This window comes from Cricetulus griseus, chromosome 2, assembly GCF_003668045.3.
Source record: "Cricetulus griseus strain 17A/GY chromosome 2, alternate assembly CriGri-PICRH-1.0, whole genome shotgun sequence".
Lineage (NCBI taxonomy): Eukaryota > Metazoa > Chordata > Mammalia > Rodentia > Cricetidae > Cricetulus > Cricetulus griseus.
Window position 1 is genome coordinate 5,853,523 of NC_048595.1, and position 13,203 is coordinate 5,866,725.

General features: G+C 43.9%; 1 protein-coding gene across 8 annotated transcripts in view; it reads right to left on the reverse strand.

Moving 5' to 3' along the window:
• The window catches only part of Rere (arginine-glutamic acid dipeptide repeats), a 329,883-nt gene that overhangs the window by 92,080 nt on the left and 224,600 nt on the right, over positions 1-13,203 (reverse strand). For all 8 annotated transcript variants that reach the window (XM_035439391.1, XM_035439389.1, XM_035439396.1 and 5 more), the window contains 2 exons: positions 10,992-11,116; positions 9,872-9,971 (listed from right to left, as the gene is read on the reverse strand). In XM_035439391.1, coding sequence (XP_035295282.1) covers positions 9,872-9,971; positions 10,992-11,116 — 225 coding nt within the window. The remainder of the gene's footprint in view (positions 1-9,871; positions 9,972-10,991; positions 11,117-13,203) is intronic.

The window sequence follows — 13,203 nt, forward strand, 5'->3', positions numbered from 1 at the left end:
ACTGCTTGGAAAAATCTTGGTGAATGACCTCTGCAAGTCTTGGCTGAGGCGAACCATCTGCCTGTTTGGAGGCTGTGTCTGCAGTCTCCACACAACACAAACACCAAGAAAAGCCTGAGGCAGGTGAGGAGTTGTGTGGAAGACCCAGCACCTTACTGGTGCCTGGCTGCAGTTTGATTTAAGGCCTGCCCCCTAACCCCCGGCTCTGGCACAGTGCCACCATCTCAATTAAACCTCTTATTTTCTCAGCTGCAGAAAGGAAGCGAGAACCTCTTTTGGAAGATTGTTAAGAACACATATCTCTAATTATAAACTAAGAAACTCAGTTAGGGACAGCTGACTACAAGGGAGGGGTGGGACAGGCCAAAGGAAGTATCATGGGAATGGAAGAACTTTCACTAGGGCTCCACCAGTCAAGTCACATGATGGCTCCAGGAAGTGCCCAGGCTGTTACCTAAGCACACAGGCCAGATTAAGAGCTCAGGGGAAGAGCTAAGTGCTCAAGAGTCAGGGAGGAGAGAATTATTAAGTGTGGAGAAACAGAGAACCCTGCAATCTTGTGGGAGCCCTGAGACTCTGGGTCTGAGAATCTGAGCCCTGTGTTTTTGTAGCCACACAGGAGGTGTTGAAGGTCACTTTTAGAATTTGCCAAATTTTCACATCCATCACTTCATAAGATTTAGCTCAAAGACAAAATCAGAGGACCTCCTGAAATAATAAATGCTTGGTAATTCCATTAACACATTAATTCAGACCTGAGCCAAATTTCTGGAACAAAACCCTTGCAGCAGGCGCTGCACTTACTGCTTCACTCAGCACAGGAAAAGGCTGCCTTAGTCTACAACTTCTTGAAAGCACAGATCTCTACACGAAATTCTGAGTGGGCTATCATTTACACACTCAGTGTGTATATTACAGAGTCTTCTTGCTTTTCATATCAGAGCTCACAGCACTACCGGCCAGTGGCTCCTCAGGGAGGGGGGACTACTGAGAACTCAGGGACTGACTGCTGAGGATTCAAGGCTCAGGACACGGGATGGGTGTAAAGAGCCCTAAGAAAAACTATGTATGGGACTTTCTTCATGATGACTTGCTAAGAGAAAAAGGTCCACATTTACACACAAGTAGAAATGGTTCTGGACCATAGGTAGACATGAAAACACACATGTAGCTATCCCTGGCATTCTCACAGCTTTGAAAACAACAAAACAACAAAACAACAACACCTGGGCAAAAGGACACAGGCTAACAGCAAGGCCACAGCTGTTATCTACCTGGTGTGGTAAAAGGAAACCTACTCAGCTCCAGAAAAAGGTCTGACTTTGGGAGTTAGACATACAATAGTGAGAAGGGGGGCGGATCTGCAGAAGTGGCTCCAAGTTCCACAGAAGTCAATGCAGAGCAGCTGCTGTTGACTCTCAGCAACCTCACTTGCAATGGACTGGTTGTGCAAATAACTTACACTTTCTGCTCTGAGCATAACAAGAGAACTGTGTGACAGAGAAAACCAAGAGCACACACAGCAGCAAGTGGGAGCTGAGTCTGCCCTTGCAGCAGGCGTAGGATGAAGACTATCCTCGGGCTGTTAAGAAGGAAGCAGAAGGCCTCTGTGCGAGCAGTACAGTGCTCTCCAGCAAAACCACTAGTGTGGGGTTACCTCACAATTCTGGCATTAACAACCAACAAATAAATAAGCAAACCCAGACGATAAGAGCAGCAGTCTCAGGGTCTGGGAGGCAGAAACAAGAAAAACAGAAGTTGGAGGCCAACCTGGACCACACAGTAGCTGACCTTCCCAAGAGGCTTGGTTATCCAATCCACACGCTTAAGAACAGTCAGGACCACACAGACATTTGAGAAAGGACAGAGACGGGGACACCAATGAGGAGTTTCTGACTTGTTGAATGAGCAAAGCCTTCAAATGACAAATTCATGAGATATTTTGGGAAGGCTGCTACAAGATTCTAGCCTCTGTCAGAAGGCAGTGGTGCACACCTTTAATCTCAGTACTGGGGAGGAAGAGGCAGGAGGATCTCTAGGTGAGGACAGCCTGGCCTACAGAGTTCCAGGACAGCCACGGATACACAGAAAAACCCTCAGAGGGTGGGGTGGGGTGGGTGTTCTATCCTATATTCTATCTGCCCCCAACTTTAAATGATTATAAATAAGAGACAGGTGTGTTTATTAATTTGTAGACAATACCACACTTTAAAGAACTATGTAGATTAAATTAGTTCATTCACAAACACAAACTTATGCCTAGCATTTAAGATATCAATGAACCAACAAAACTGCTGTCAATAAATAAGATAAACAGTTGACCAAAATTTTACGGCTATTAAAATGAAAATAATGATGATGAACTCACTCCAAATTCTATGGCCGGCTAAAGAGATGCTCACAGGGTAAAGGTGCCTGACCACCTGGGTCCAACCCCAGGATTCAGGTAGTAGGAGAGAGGTGACTCTTGCAAGCTGTCCCACGACCTCCACGACCTCCACTTGTATACATGCACGCACGCGCGTGCGCACACACACACACACACACACACACACACACACACACACACGTACATGTGTACACACCTTTCTTTTTTTTCTTTCTCTTTTTCTCTGTGGCTCTGGAGGCTGTCCTGGAAATAGCTCTTGTAGACCAGGCTGGTCTCGAACTCACAGAGATCCCCCTGCCTCTGCTTCTAGAGTGCTGGGATTAAAGGTGTGCACCACCATAGCATGGCCCATATTGAACATCTTTTATTTAATTTATCATTCATTCATTCATTCATTCATTCATTCATTCATTCATTCATTATGTACACAGTGGAAGAGGGCACCAGATCTTGGTGGACGGTTGTGAGCCACCATGTGGTCACTAGAAATTGAACTCAGGACCTAAAAGCAGACAGTGCTCTTAACCTCTGAGCCATCTCTCCAGCCCCCCAAATTGAACATCTTAAATGGGTAAATTATAAAGAAGTTGAATTGTATCTCAGTAAACCTGTTACATAAAAGAGACAAGAAAAGCCAGGTGGCGTCTCACACCTTTAACCCCAGCACTTGAGAGGCAGAGGCAGGTGGATCTCTTTGAGTTCCAGGCTAGTCTGGTCTACAAAGCAAGTTCTAGGAGAGCCATGGCTGTTACACAGAGAAACCCTGTCTTGAAAAACAAACAACTACAAAAAAAGACAAGAAAGAAAAGATTGTAGAGTTTGGCATAGTGGCGCAAACCTATAATCCAAGTATTTGGGAGGTAGAGGCAGAAGGATCAAGAGGTACTCAAGGTCACCCTCAACGCTATCCAGGCCAGCCTGGGCTTCATGAGGCCTTGTCCCAATTTCCCTACCAACCTCTTAAAGTTCCAAAAAGAAACAGGGAAAAGAAAAAAAAAAAAAAAAAAAAAGAAAGAAAGAAAAGAAAAAGCACTTGATGGTGGCTCATATGGAAAAGCAGAGATGAGGCCCAGACTGTGGGAACCCTGTGAGGAGCAAGACACAGAGACCAATGAGACTCGTGTGTGACAGCAATCCACAATGCAAGGTAGGCATATCTCAAAGTTTTAATGTGGGTGGCCATGATCCCCCACCACATCCCATCCACTCCAGAGAAACCAGTTCAACTATGAAAAGCTACAGACTGTCCCAAGACATTGGTTAAAATGTCATTACCTGGGACTTTGGAACTAAGTTGGACTACAAAGGGAGCCATGTTAGTAAACATCTTTCTTCCTACATATTCATTTGTTTAAGTTCTGCAGATTGGGTCTCACTCGGGCCTCAAACTGTTGACCTTTTCGCCTCTGTCTCCAGGGTACTGTAATTACAAGTCTGTGTACTGCCAAGCCTGACCATGACAGTCAATTTCTATCCACTTCATGTTTAAAACCAAAGCTCAAAAGGTGTCCAACTGGTCAAAGCACGATGCATGAAAGAGGCGGAAACACATTGTGATGCTGACAGCTGGTTGAGAAGGTCTCAAAACCTCAACTGCACGGCCTCTGTCCATACCTCCTGCAAAGCTGTCATCAGCAGCACAGTCGTCACACACTGATACCATGTTGAAGCATAAGTAAAAGCTTGTTAAGACTGATGTATATGAGCTACTGTCCTGAAATTTATGGGATTTCCATAATAGGAAGCATATAGCATGTCAACTTCATTAACTTTTTCCATTCCCTTTTCAACAACAAATCAATACCCCCCACGACCACAAGCCCCTGCAAACCCTGCCTTAACCCAAGTCAGCAAACACTAACTATTTAATGTTGCCTTGCCTGGAAAGGGCACCACTACTGGTAAAAGCCCATGGAATCAAAGCAAGAAGGAGCTGCTCATACACTGTCACAAAAGGGCCTCCCTAAAGACACACAAGTACTGCAAAGTTAATACAGGTCAGAAGACACCAATGCAGCCCACTTAGGATGAACAAATTGAAAATCCCAAAGAAAACCCCTACAGATGTAGCTGTCTGAGCACAAGGGGCAAATGGGATGAAGGGTCATTACGGTCAGCTCATTTTGCATACGCTACATGATCAGCTCTGATACACAAGTGAGCTCAGTTTGTTCTTTCAACCATACAACATTTAGCCTTTCTCTACCATGTATCAGGTAGCAGGATAGAGCTAAGAAAAAAAGATGATAGCTGGGCCTTGGTGGTGCACGCCTTTAATCCCAGTACTCGGGAGGCAGAGGCAGGTGGATCTCTGTGAATTCGAGGCCAGCCTGGTCTCCAGAGCCAGTGCTAGGACAGGCTCCAAAGCTACACAGAGAAACCCTAAGTCTCGAAAAACCAAAAAAGACAACAAGATGATTGATACCTGATAGTTAAAAAATTGTTGTTAGCTATCTAATTTACCAATCAGAGATGAAAAATCAGTCAACTACAGGGAACTTTGAATCTTTTGTTGGAGATGTGGGTGTACATAAATAAATAAGCAAATAAACACACACTCTTGAGTATGTAAAAAGCTTGATTCAAATCTAACAGCCACCCATATTTCAGGGAATAAAGCTGTATGGGTTGAGGTGCAATGTCTTCTTCATGATTATAAATTTTACCTATAAAAGTAAAAACCAATCACATGCTGAGTGCTGAAAGAAAAGGTAAACACAAAAATGGCAACAATTACTCAGAGAAGTCAGGTTTAATTTTATTAATGGAAGAAAACTGAGCCCCAAAAGTGAAATACAGTATTGATTAGTAAAAACTAATTCAACATAATGTAAGATCTGTTTTGTAAATGGGCAGCCAGCAGAGATGGCCAAATCAAAGCTATGAGGATAGGAAGACTGCTCTGGGTTGCCGCATTAAGTGCACCAGTTACTTACTTACCAGGCGATGGCACAGGCGCACCTGGGCCACCTGCACTCAATGTTGGATCCACATGGAAACGTTTCTAAAGATAACATGGTAACCTAGCAATCCCACATTACATTGTAAACGTTATAAGCAGCACATGGTGACTCACACCTGTAACCCCAATATTTGGGTGACAGAGATGACAGGCTAGCCCAGGCAACCTAGCAAATTCCATGCCAGGCGGGCTATACAATGGACTCTGTCTTAAAAACACCCCAAATAAATCAACCAACAAGCAAAGAAAACAAACAATAATGAAAGCTTTACACATGGCTTGAGCTTTAGAGTTGCATTATATTTAAGCAAGCTAAATATTCTAAGAAAAAAAAAAAAAGACAGTCAAGCCTGCACAGTCAGATGAGAACAACAGAAACACAGAAAACAAGTGAGCACTTCCAAAGGAAAGAGGCAAGACTAAGATGGAAACAGAGAAGAAGAAAAAGCTGGAGGGCCTATGAGAGCATCCAACACAAGAGACTTAAGACAAAATCTATTACTGAACACAAAGGGCCCACCCCTCAAAGGTGCAAGAGCCAATACGCAAACAGTACAAAGGCCCATGTGCCAAACACTACCACCGCAAAAACATGCTGTAAAAATGAACAGAGGCTAAAGAGTAGGTAACGTAAATGCTGAAATGGCAAATATTATGTAGATCTTGTATACTGTGCTGATTATATAGTTACCAGTTATGAGACTCTGAGTCAAGGGACAATATGCTGAGGTTAGTTCTCTCCTACTCCATGGGTACCAGGGACAAACCCTCAGATTATCAGGTTTGGTGGCTCATCAATTTTAATCCCACCACATAACGGGATAGTTAAAAACATGAAGCATTTTAGCCAATATAAATCATATGCCACATCAGAAAACTGCAAAAGATTGAAATCTTGGACCTAGACGGATATTAGTGGCTAAGAGAATGTAGTCCTGGCTGTCTTGGAGCTCAGTCTGTAAATCAGGCTGGCCCTGAACTCACAGAGATCCAACCTACTTCCCTGAGTGCTGGGATTAAAGGTGTCATGACCACCGCCCAAGCTCCAAACTCAACAATATCTTGATATTAAACAATTTATTCTAAATATTGCATAGGCCAAGTAAATACCAAAAAAGGTTTAAAAGCATTTTGAAAAGCAAGGTAATGAAAGCAAAAGAGGGAAAAGAAAATCAAAATTTGTGATAAAAGCAGTTACTTAACACCCAACTTTTGGAAGCAGGAAAATACATCAAATTAAACTTCCAGATGGAAGGAAACAAGTTTAATGGGGGCGGGGGAACGACAATAAAACTAAAACCTAACTGTTGAAAAAGGCTGACTTTGATAAATCTCTATTTAGGGTAATCCAGATAAAACAAATTCAAGGTCTCAGGAAACACAGAAAGGCCAATAATTAGAAAATCTATAGTCATTGAAAAGTTAACTCTATAAACCAGAGGAAATAGACAAAATGTTTACAAACACAGGCTTACCTATTACCAAAGCTGACCAACATGAAGAAATACAAAATCTGATTAGGCCTGTGTTCACTTGTAATTTTATTCTTTAGATAGTTTTATTATCATCAGTTAAAGGTATTGTGTGCATGTACACCCATGTGCAGGTACCCTTCGAGCAGAAGAGGACATCAAATTCCCAGGAGCTAATTACAGGAACTACCCACTGTGGATGCTGGATGCTGGGGACGGAAACCCGGTGCTCCAGAAGAGCAGCAAGTCCTCTGTAAAGCCACATCATCTCCCCAACCTCTATAAAATTAAAGATGCTAAATTTTATTTATTCGTTATGTGTGTGTGTGTGTGTGTGTGTGTGTGAGAGAGAGAGAGAGAGAGAGAGAGAGAGAGAGAGAGAGAGAGAGAGAGAGAGAGAGTGCGTGTGCTATGTGGGCATATATGCCTACACCCGTCTGGATGTCAATGTCCTTCCACTTACAGAAGCACGTTCTCCTTCTGCCGGATGGGCCCCAAGAATCAAACTGAGGCCATGGAGTTGGCAGCAAACTACCCCCTGAGGCACCTCTCAGGCCCTACTTAATATTCCTTTCTTTCTTTTTTTTTTTTTTTTTCCTTTCCCCTGAGACAGAGTTTCTCTGTGGCTTTGGAGGCTGTCCTGGAACTAGTTCTTGCAGACTAGGCTGGTCTTGAACCCTGCCACTGCCTCCCGAGTGCTGGAGTTAAAGGTGTGTGCCACCATCGCCCGGCCCCTACTTAATTTTAAATAACTATTCATGAATAAATATTTAGAGTCTGATGACTTTACTAGGACTTCTTGGAGATGTTTAGCAACAAGAAAAATGATTTTACAGACTCACTAATGTCACACAAAAATGGACATAAAATATACTTTGTATCCCCACAAACACATATATGTTCTTTAACAAAAATATTAACAAACAGAGCCAGGCAATGGTGGTGCACACCTTTAATCCCAGCACATGGGAGGCAGAGGCAGGTGGATCTCTGTGGGTTTGAGTCCAGCCTGGACAAAAACAAAAACAAAACCAGGAGCAATGCAGCGGCCCCAGCAGGCACACTGTTGGTAGCAGAGTGAGTGCTGTTACTTCTGAACCATTGTGCAGACCTCACAGGACTAAAGCAACTTCTCTTATAAGCACTTCCACCTGGTTAGATTCACATATCTCATTTCACTTCTTTCATTTTTCGTTTTGTTTTCTTAAGACAGGATTGTTCCACATAGACCAGGCTGGCCTTTAACTCACAGCATCCCCTTGCTTCTGCCCCCTAAGCCCAAGATTACGGGTATAAGCCACATGCCAGCACTCACGAACTTTCAAATACATGATTTTGTTTATTTATTAAATTTATTTTTAGTTATTAGGGAGAGCAGATATGTGCATATCATTGTATTTTGCACAGATAGTCAGAGAAATTCTTATGGGGCCAAGTTACAGATGATTGTTGAATAAAAAAATGAAATAAAAGTAGGAGGACATGACTAGTCCTAAAGTAGGAAGAAGATTTTTCCTGTAGCTATATGGAAGAAGGCAGCAGAAGAAGAGTCCAGGCCGAACACAGCTGGCAGACAAAACCAGACCATGGGAAGAGAGACAGGGAGGGAAAGCAAGAGAGAAGCCACCATGGAGGGGTAGCCTGGGCCAAGAGTCCAAGAGAGCGCACAGCCAATGGCTGAGTTATTCAGGGATCAGGCTAGAGGAAGGAAGGAAGCTGAAGCTTGGCCCCTGGGAAGGAGAGATTCAAGGTCGGGCAGCATAAGAAGTGCTGAGAGGAGCAGCAGGTACGGAGGGATGCTGATGAAGACTTAGCCAGCATGACTCTGATGTGTTACCAGGCACCTCAGCTAGCCATTTGTCCAGAATCTCAGAAACCTACAAATTGTGAGCTGCCAGACTTGGCTGCTGAGAACTGAACTCGGGTCCTCTGGAAGAGCAATACATACTCTTCACTGCTGAGCCAACTCAAATACATTATTTCAGACCAGTGGAAAAGATAAAGTATGGTGCTATACTCAAATCTTGTTCACATAACCTTAGATTATGATTTGATCATTCTAAAGTTATTTTCATTGCTGTGGCTCGGGTTCAACTCCTGCTCAGGGAAGCCTCTCCTGAGGAGACAGGAAGACAGCTCAACAGCTCAGAGAACTTGCTACTAAGTTTTTGAGCTTTTGATCCTAGGAATCAACATGGTAAAAGGAAAGAAATGACTCTTGCAAGACGCCCTCTGATTTCTACAGTGTAAAAAGTGGCATGTTCCTCCTTCCTCACAAAATAAATAGGCATTTTGGATTTTTTGTTTTATTTTGGTTTGGTTTATTTGAGATAGAGCTTCTCTGTGTAGTCCTAGCTGTCCTGGAACTCACTCTGTAGACCAGGCTGACCTCAAACTCAGAGATCCGTCTGCCTCTGCCTCTGCCTCCTGCGTGCTGGGATTAAAGGACTGAGGTACCACACCTGGCTTGTTTCCGTTTTTTAAGGTAACAGTAGCAGAATGTCCTGCAGTGGGTACTCTGAGGATGACATAGATCATCCGTGCATACAGCATCCAAATACAGGTTCTAGTAAAGATGTTGGGTATTAGGAACTCATTTGAAGCTCCTCACAATCTTGAGGTTCACAGATTAACATACAAACCTAGAGGAGGAGATTCTCCCTAGAATCTTGGAGAGCAATGGCCAAGACCGTGTGTATGCGCATGCGTGGGTAACCGCAGTTCCAGGTGGCAGCTGTGAGAAGCCATGGCAGTGTGGGGAACTGAACACAGCTTCTCTAAGGGAGAAGCAATGCTGAGCCAATTCACCAGCCCCTACTATTCTTTTGCTAATTTTCTGTTTATGTGTACTTATGTGATTTAATTTTTATATATAAACTGTGTATATGAGAGTGTGTGTTGTATGTGTGGGTGCCTGGAAGTTACAAGAGGGACTCTCAAAGTTGGAAAGACTAGCAAGTACTCTGAACTGCAGTCACAGTTCATTTTTAAATCCTGTAACACCATAGCACCATTCTAAGCTCTCTAAGGTGACCTCCTGAGACTTACTGTGTTCAGTGCGTTGAGAGTGGTGTCGTCCCGAGATGCTGCGACACAGCCGTCCTCTGTCGAGCCGCCATCACACATGCCTGCAAATGCTGCCATGCTCCTTTGGGGAAAGGATGGAGTTTCCTTCATCAGTGCACATCAACATCCACACACAGGGGGACTTTTAACCCCCAGTTTGCAAGCTCACTTTCAGTCAAGATCCCACTAATACATGTACATCATGTCAGTCTCAGCCCTGCCTCAAGTCCAACCCTTCCTCCCTTGGGAAGGAAGTGTGACTTACAGTGGGTCCATGTTAGCTCTCCTGGTTTGCTCATACTAACATTTCAAATTTGAGCACATGAGTGATCCACTTCCATGGTATTCCACTGGGTTATGGTATTTGAAGGTACCCATATTCACTATTATCATACATTAATTAAAATTTTTAAGTCCCCAGAAAACAGATGAAATTAATTTCTCTCATCTATGTATCCACTACTTTTCAATGAACTAAAAATGAAAAGTAACAGAACAGGAAAAAACACTCAGTCACCTACCCCATCACATTCATCTCATATCGACTGTGTGCAAAGCACTATGGATTACAAACAGCCAAGGTGTGCACTTCAGTTTTTGCTACTGCACACAGATGAGGCTGCTGTGAGTCCCCCAAAATTACTCCAGACAAAGGTAGGCTCTGTCTGCACTATGGCATGAAGGGACTCAAATTTCTATTTTCATCTTTGTCATTTGTATATTCGAAAGTTCTATAGGATAACCACAGATAAATGTTTCCATGTAGGGAAGCCATACAAATGTCAAGCTTGTGAGATACTAATGAGCACAGAGAGCAGGAACTCAGTAGTGTAACTGTAAGCTAAGGTGAATAACTCACTCAACTGCAGTGTAAGGTGCTGAAAAATACATGTGTGGCTGAAGGTGCTCCTTCTGAGGGGTTCTGAAGTCTGATGTGAGGCAAATCTCAAGAAGAAAAAAAACGGCAGGCTGCCTGTCAGGTAAGAAGGGCCACCAGAGATGAAAGCAGCCCTCACTACTAAGGAGGGAAGGGAGACATTGTGCTGACACTTGTCAGTCCCTATGTCCTCATTCAGAGAAACAGCTGGGGCAATTCCATTACCTTGCTGCCCTCAAGTACATGAGGAGGTCACAGTCACTGACGCCAGGCATCCAGACGAGTTCCTCATGTGGAGTCACAGTATCACCATCTGGAGAAGGAAACGGTTGCAAATCTGGAAGTTTGGCCTGAAAGACAGGGATGGAGATGTCACCATCAAGCTAAGCACTAGAAAGAGGCATCCCGGGACGCAGTCTCCTGGACCTAGAGCACTGGACAATCTTTCCTCAAGAGCAGAAAGGTAAGAAGAGCAAAATTGTGAATCACTGAAACTGGCCGAACCACAAATCACATCATTTCACCACAGATGTCACAACAGATTGCTTAATCCCCACTTAAGGAGCAGTGAGGGGTATCAGAGCCAACCTGTACCAATGTGATCTAAAGGGTGAAACAACTGGATACACAAATAGAACAAACAAAACCAATAAGTGTCGTACAGTGACAGCTCTAGGTGAGAACAGACATACATCTCCAATATACACTTGCAGGGCAGTGACACAGCAAATCAGAGCACTGTGCCTAAAGACAGTGTCACAGTCATGATAACAACAGTGAGCCACTACAGTCAAGACTGAAAACAGCTGAATTAACTTATGTGGTAGAAAGAGCACGGGTGGGTTAAAAGAGAATTGCTTATCAAGGAACAGGAAGGAACTCTCTGGAATAAAAGAGATGAAACTTCTTACTATGACTATGCAGAATGAATTGAACAGTACACATAAGTCATCACATGTAAGGCATGCATCCCAAATAAGAACAGAAGTGATGAACAACCTAGATTCTAAGTCATTAGATTTCTCACCTGCACTCTAAGGCAGAGCAGGTACAATGGCTGCCCGTAACCACCAGAGGAAAGTTATCCAACATTCTTACTGTGAGAGCCAAAGTTATGTTTTAATTACTGTGCCTAAGAGATACATAAAACAAAAATGCCTCTAACCTGTAAGCCCCTTACCCAAGGCCAGATGCTTCTGAGATGTTAGAGGCTGCTGTCCATGTAAGATAACAAGCCAAGTTTTCACTCCCCTCAACAACTTTGGTTGACCCAGCTGCACCCAATGTGCTTGGTCACACATAGGCAGGAGGTATGCAAGCAGGGAGTACCTCAGCATGCGGGCAAACAGTAAGTAGCCTTGTGGGTTTGTCTTGTAAGTACCTGGTCAGCCGGGTGGTGGTGGTACCCACCTTTAATCCCAGCATTCAGGACAGAGGCAGGATGATATGTTTGAATTCAAGACCAGCCTGGTCTACATAGAGAAACCCTGTCTCATCAACCAAAAGCACCCAGGCAACACAACTCATGGCCATTTTCTGGGAACTCTGGAATAGATCTAGTCAGAGTCCACTGGCCAGTATTTAATTAAAGTTTACTTCAAATTTGGCTCAAAATTATGCTAGTAGTCTTATGTTGCTTTGATATTTTACACTATGCTGAAGTTCCCAGGCACAGTTTATTATAAGCAGACCAGTGTAGATGCAAACCCTGGAAATGAAAAGAGTGACACGCACTTAGGTCTAATCGTCCAGCAGACACAAGAAACAAAACTCCACATCCCAAGCTGCACCAGCAGGCTGCTATTCAGCCATGTGCGTGCAGAGGCAAGAGCACAAGGTGAAACAGACTTCAGACAGGACTGCCCCACCCAGGGGACACCCTTGTCTCCCAGAAACGCTGCCTACCTCACCCCTGCTGTTCCCGCTCTACCCAGAAATCTTCACTTTGACTGAAAGCTCCTATTTTCAAATGCAGGATATTCAAGTTGTAAGGCCGTTCTGTGACAAAACACAATACCCTATGTCTGTCTGGTCTGCCGGCAGGCTACACCTCTGCCCTCCAGGCCACTCTCACTTTCCCCAAACAAGGAAACAATTGGCTGGCTGGCTGGCTGGTTTGGAGGCAGGGTCTTGCTATGCAGTCCAGACACAATTCTCTTGCCTCTACCTGCCACATGATGGCATTACAGGTATGTGGCCACTCTAAGCAAAATAATGATCTTTCACACTTAGTATTCACCCTAACATTTTAATGAGCAGCTCAGAAATGCTGTATCACACACAAGCAACAAGGGGTGTACGGGGAGGGGGCAGGGGGAGGGGGCAACCTCAGACTACAGACCAGCTCTGAAAGCAAACAGAAAGGAGGGAGGCCCAGAAAGTGTCCATTATCTGCCATTTATGTAAAGGGAGAGGGAATAAAGTAACTGGGAAAGAA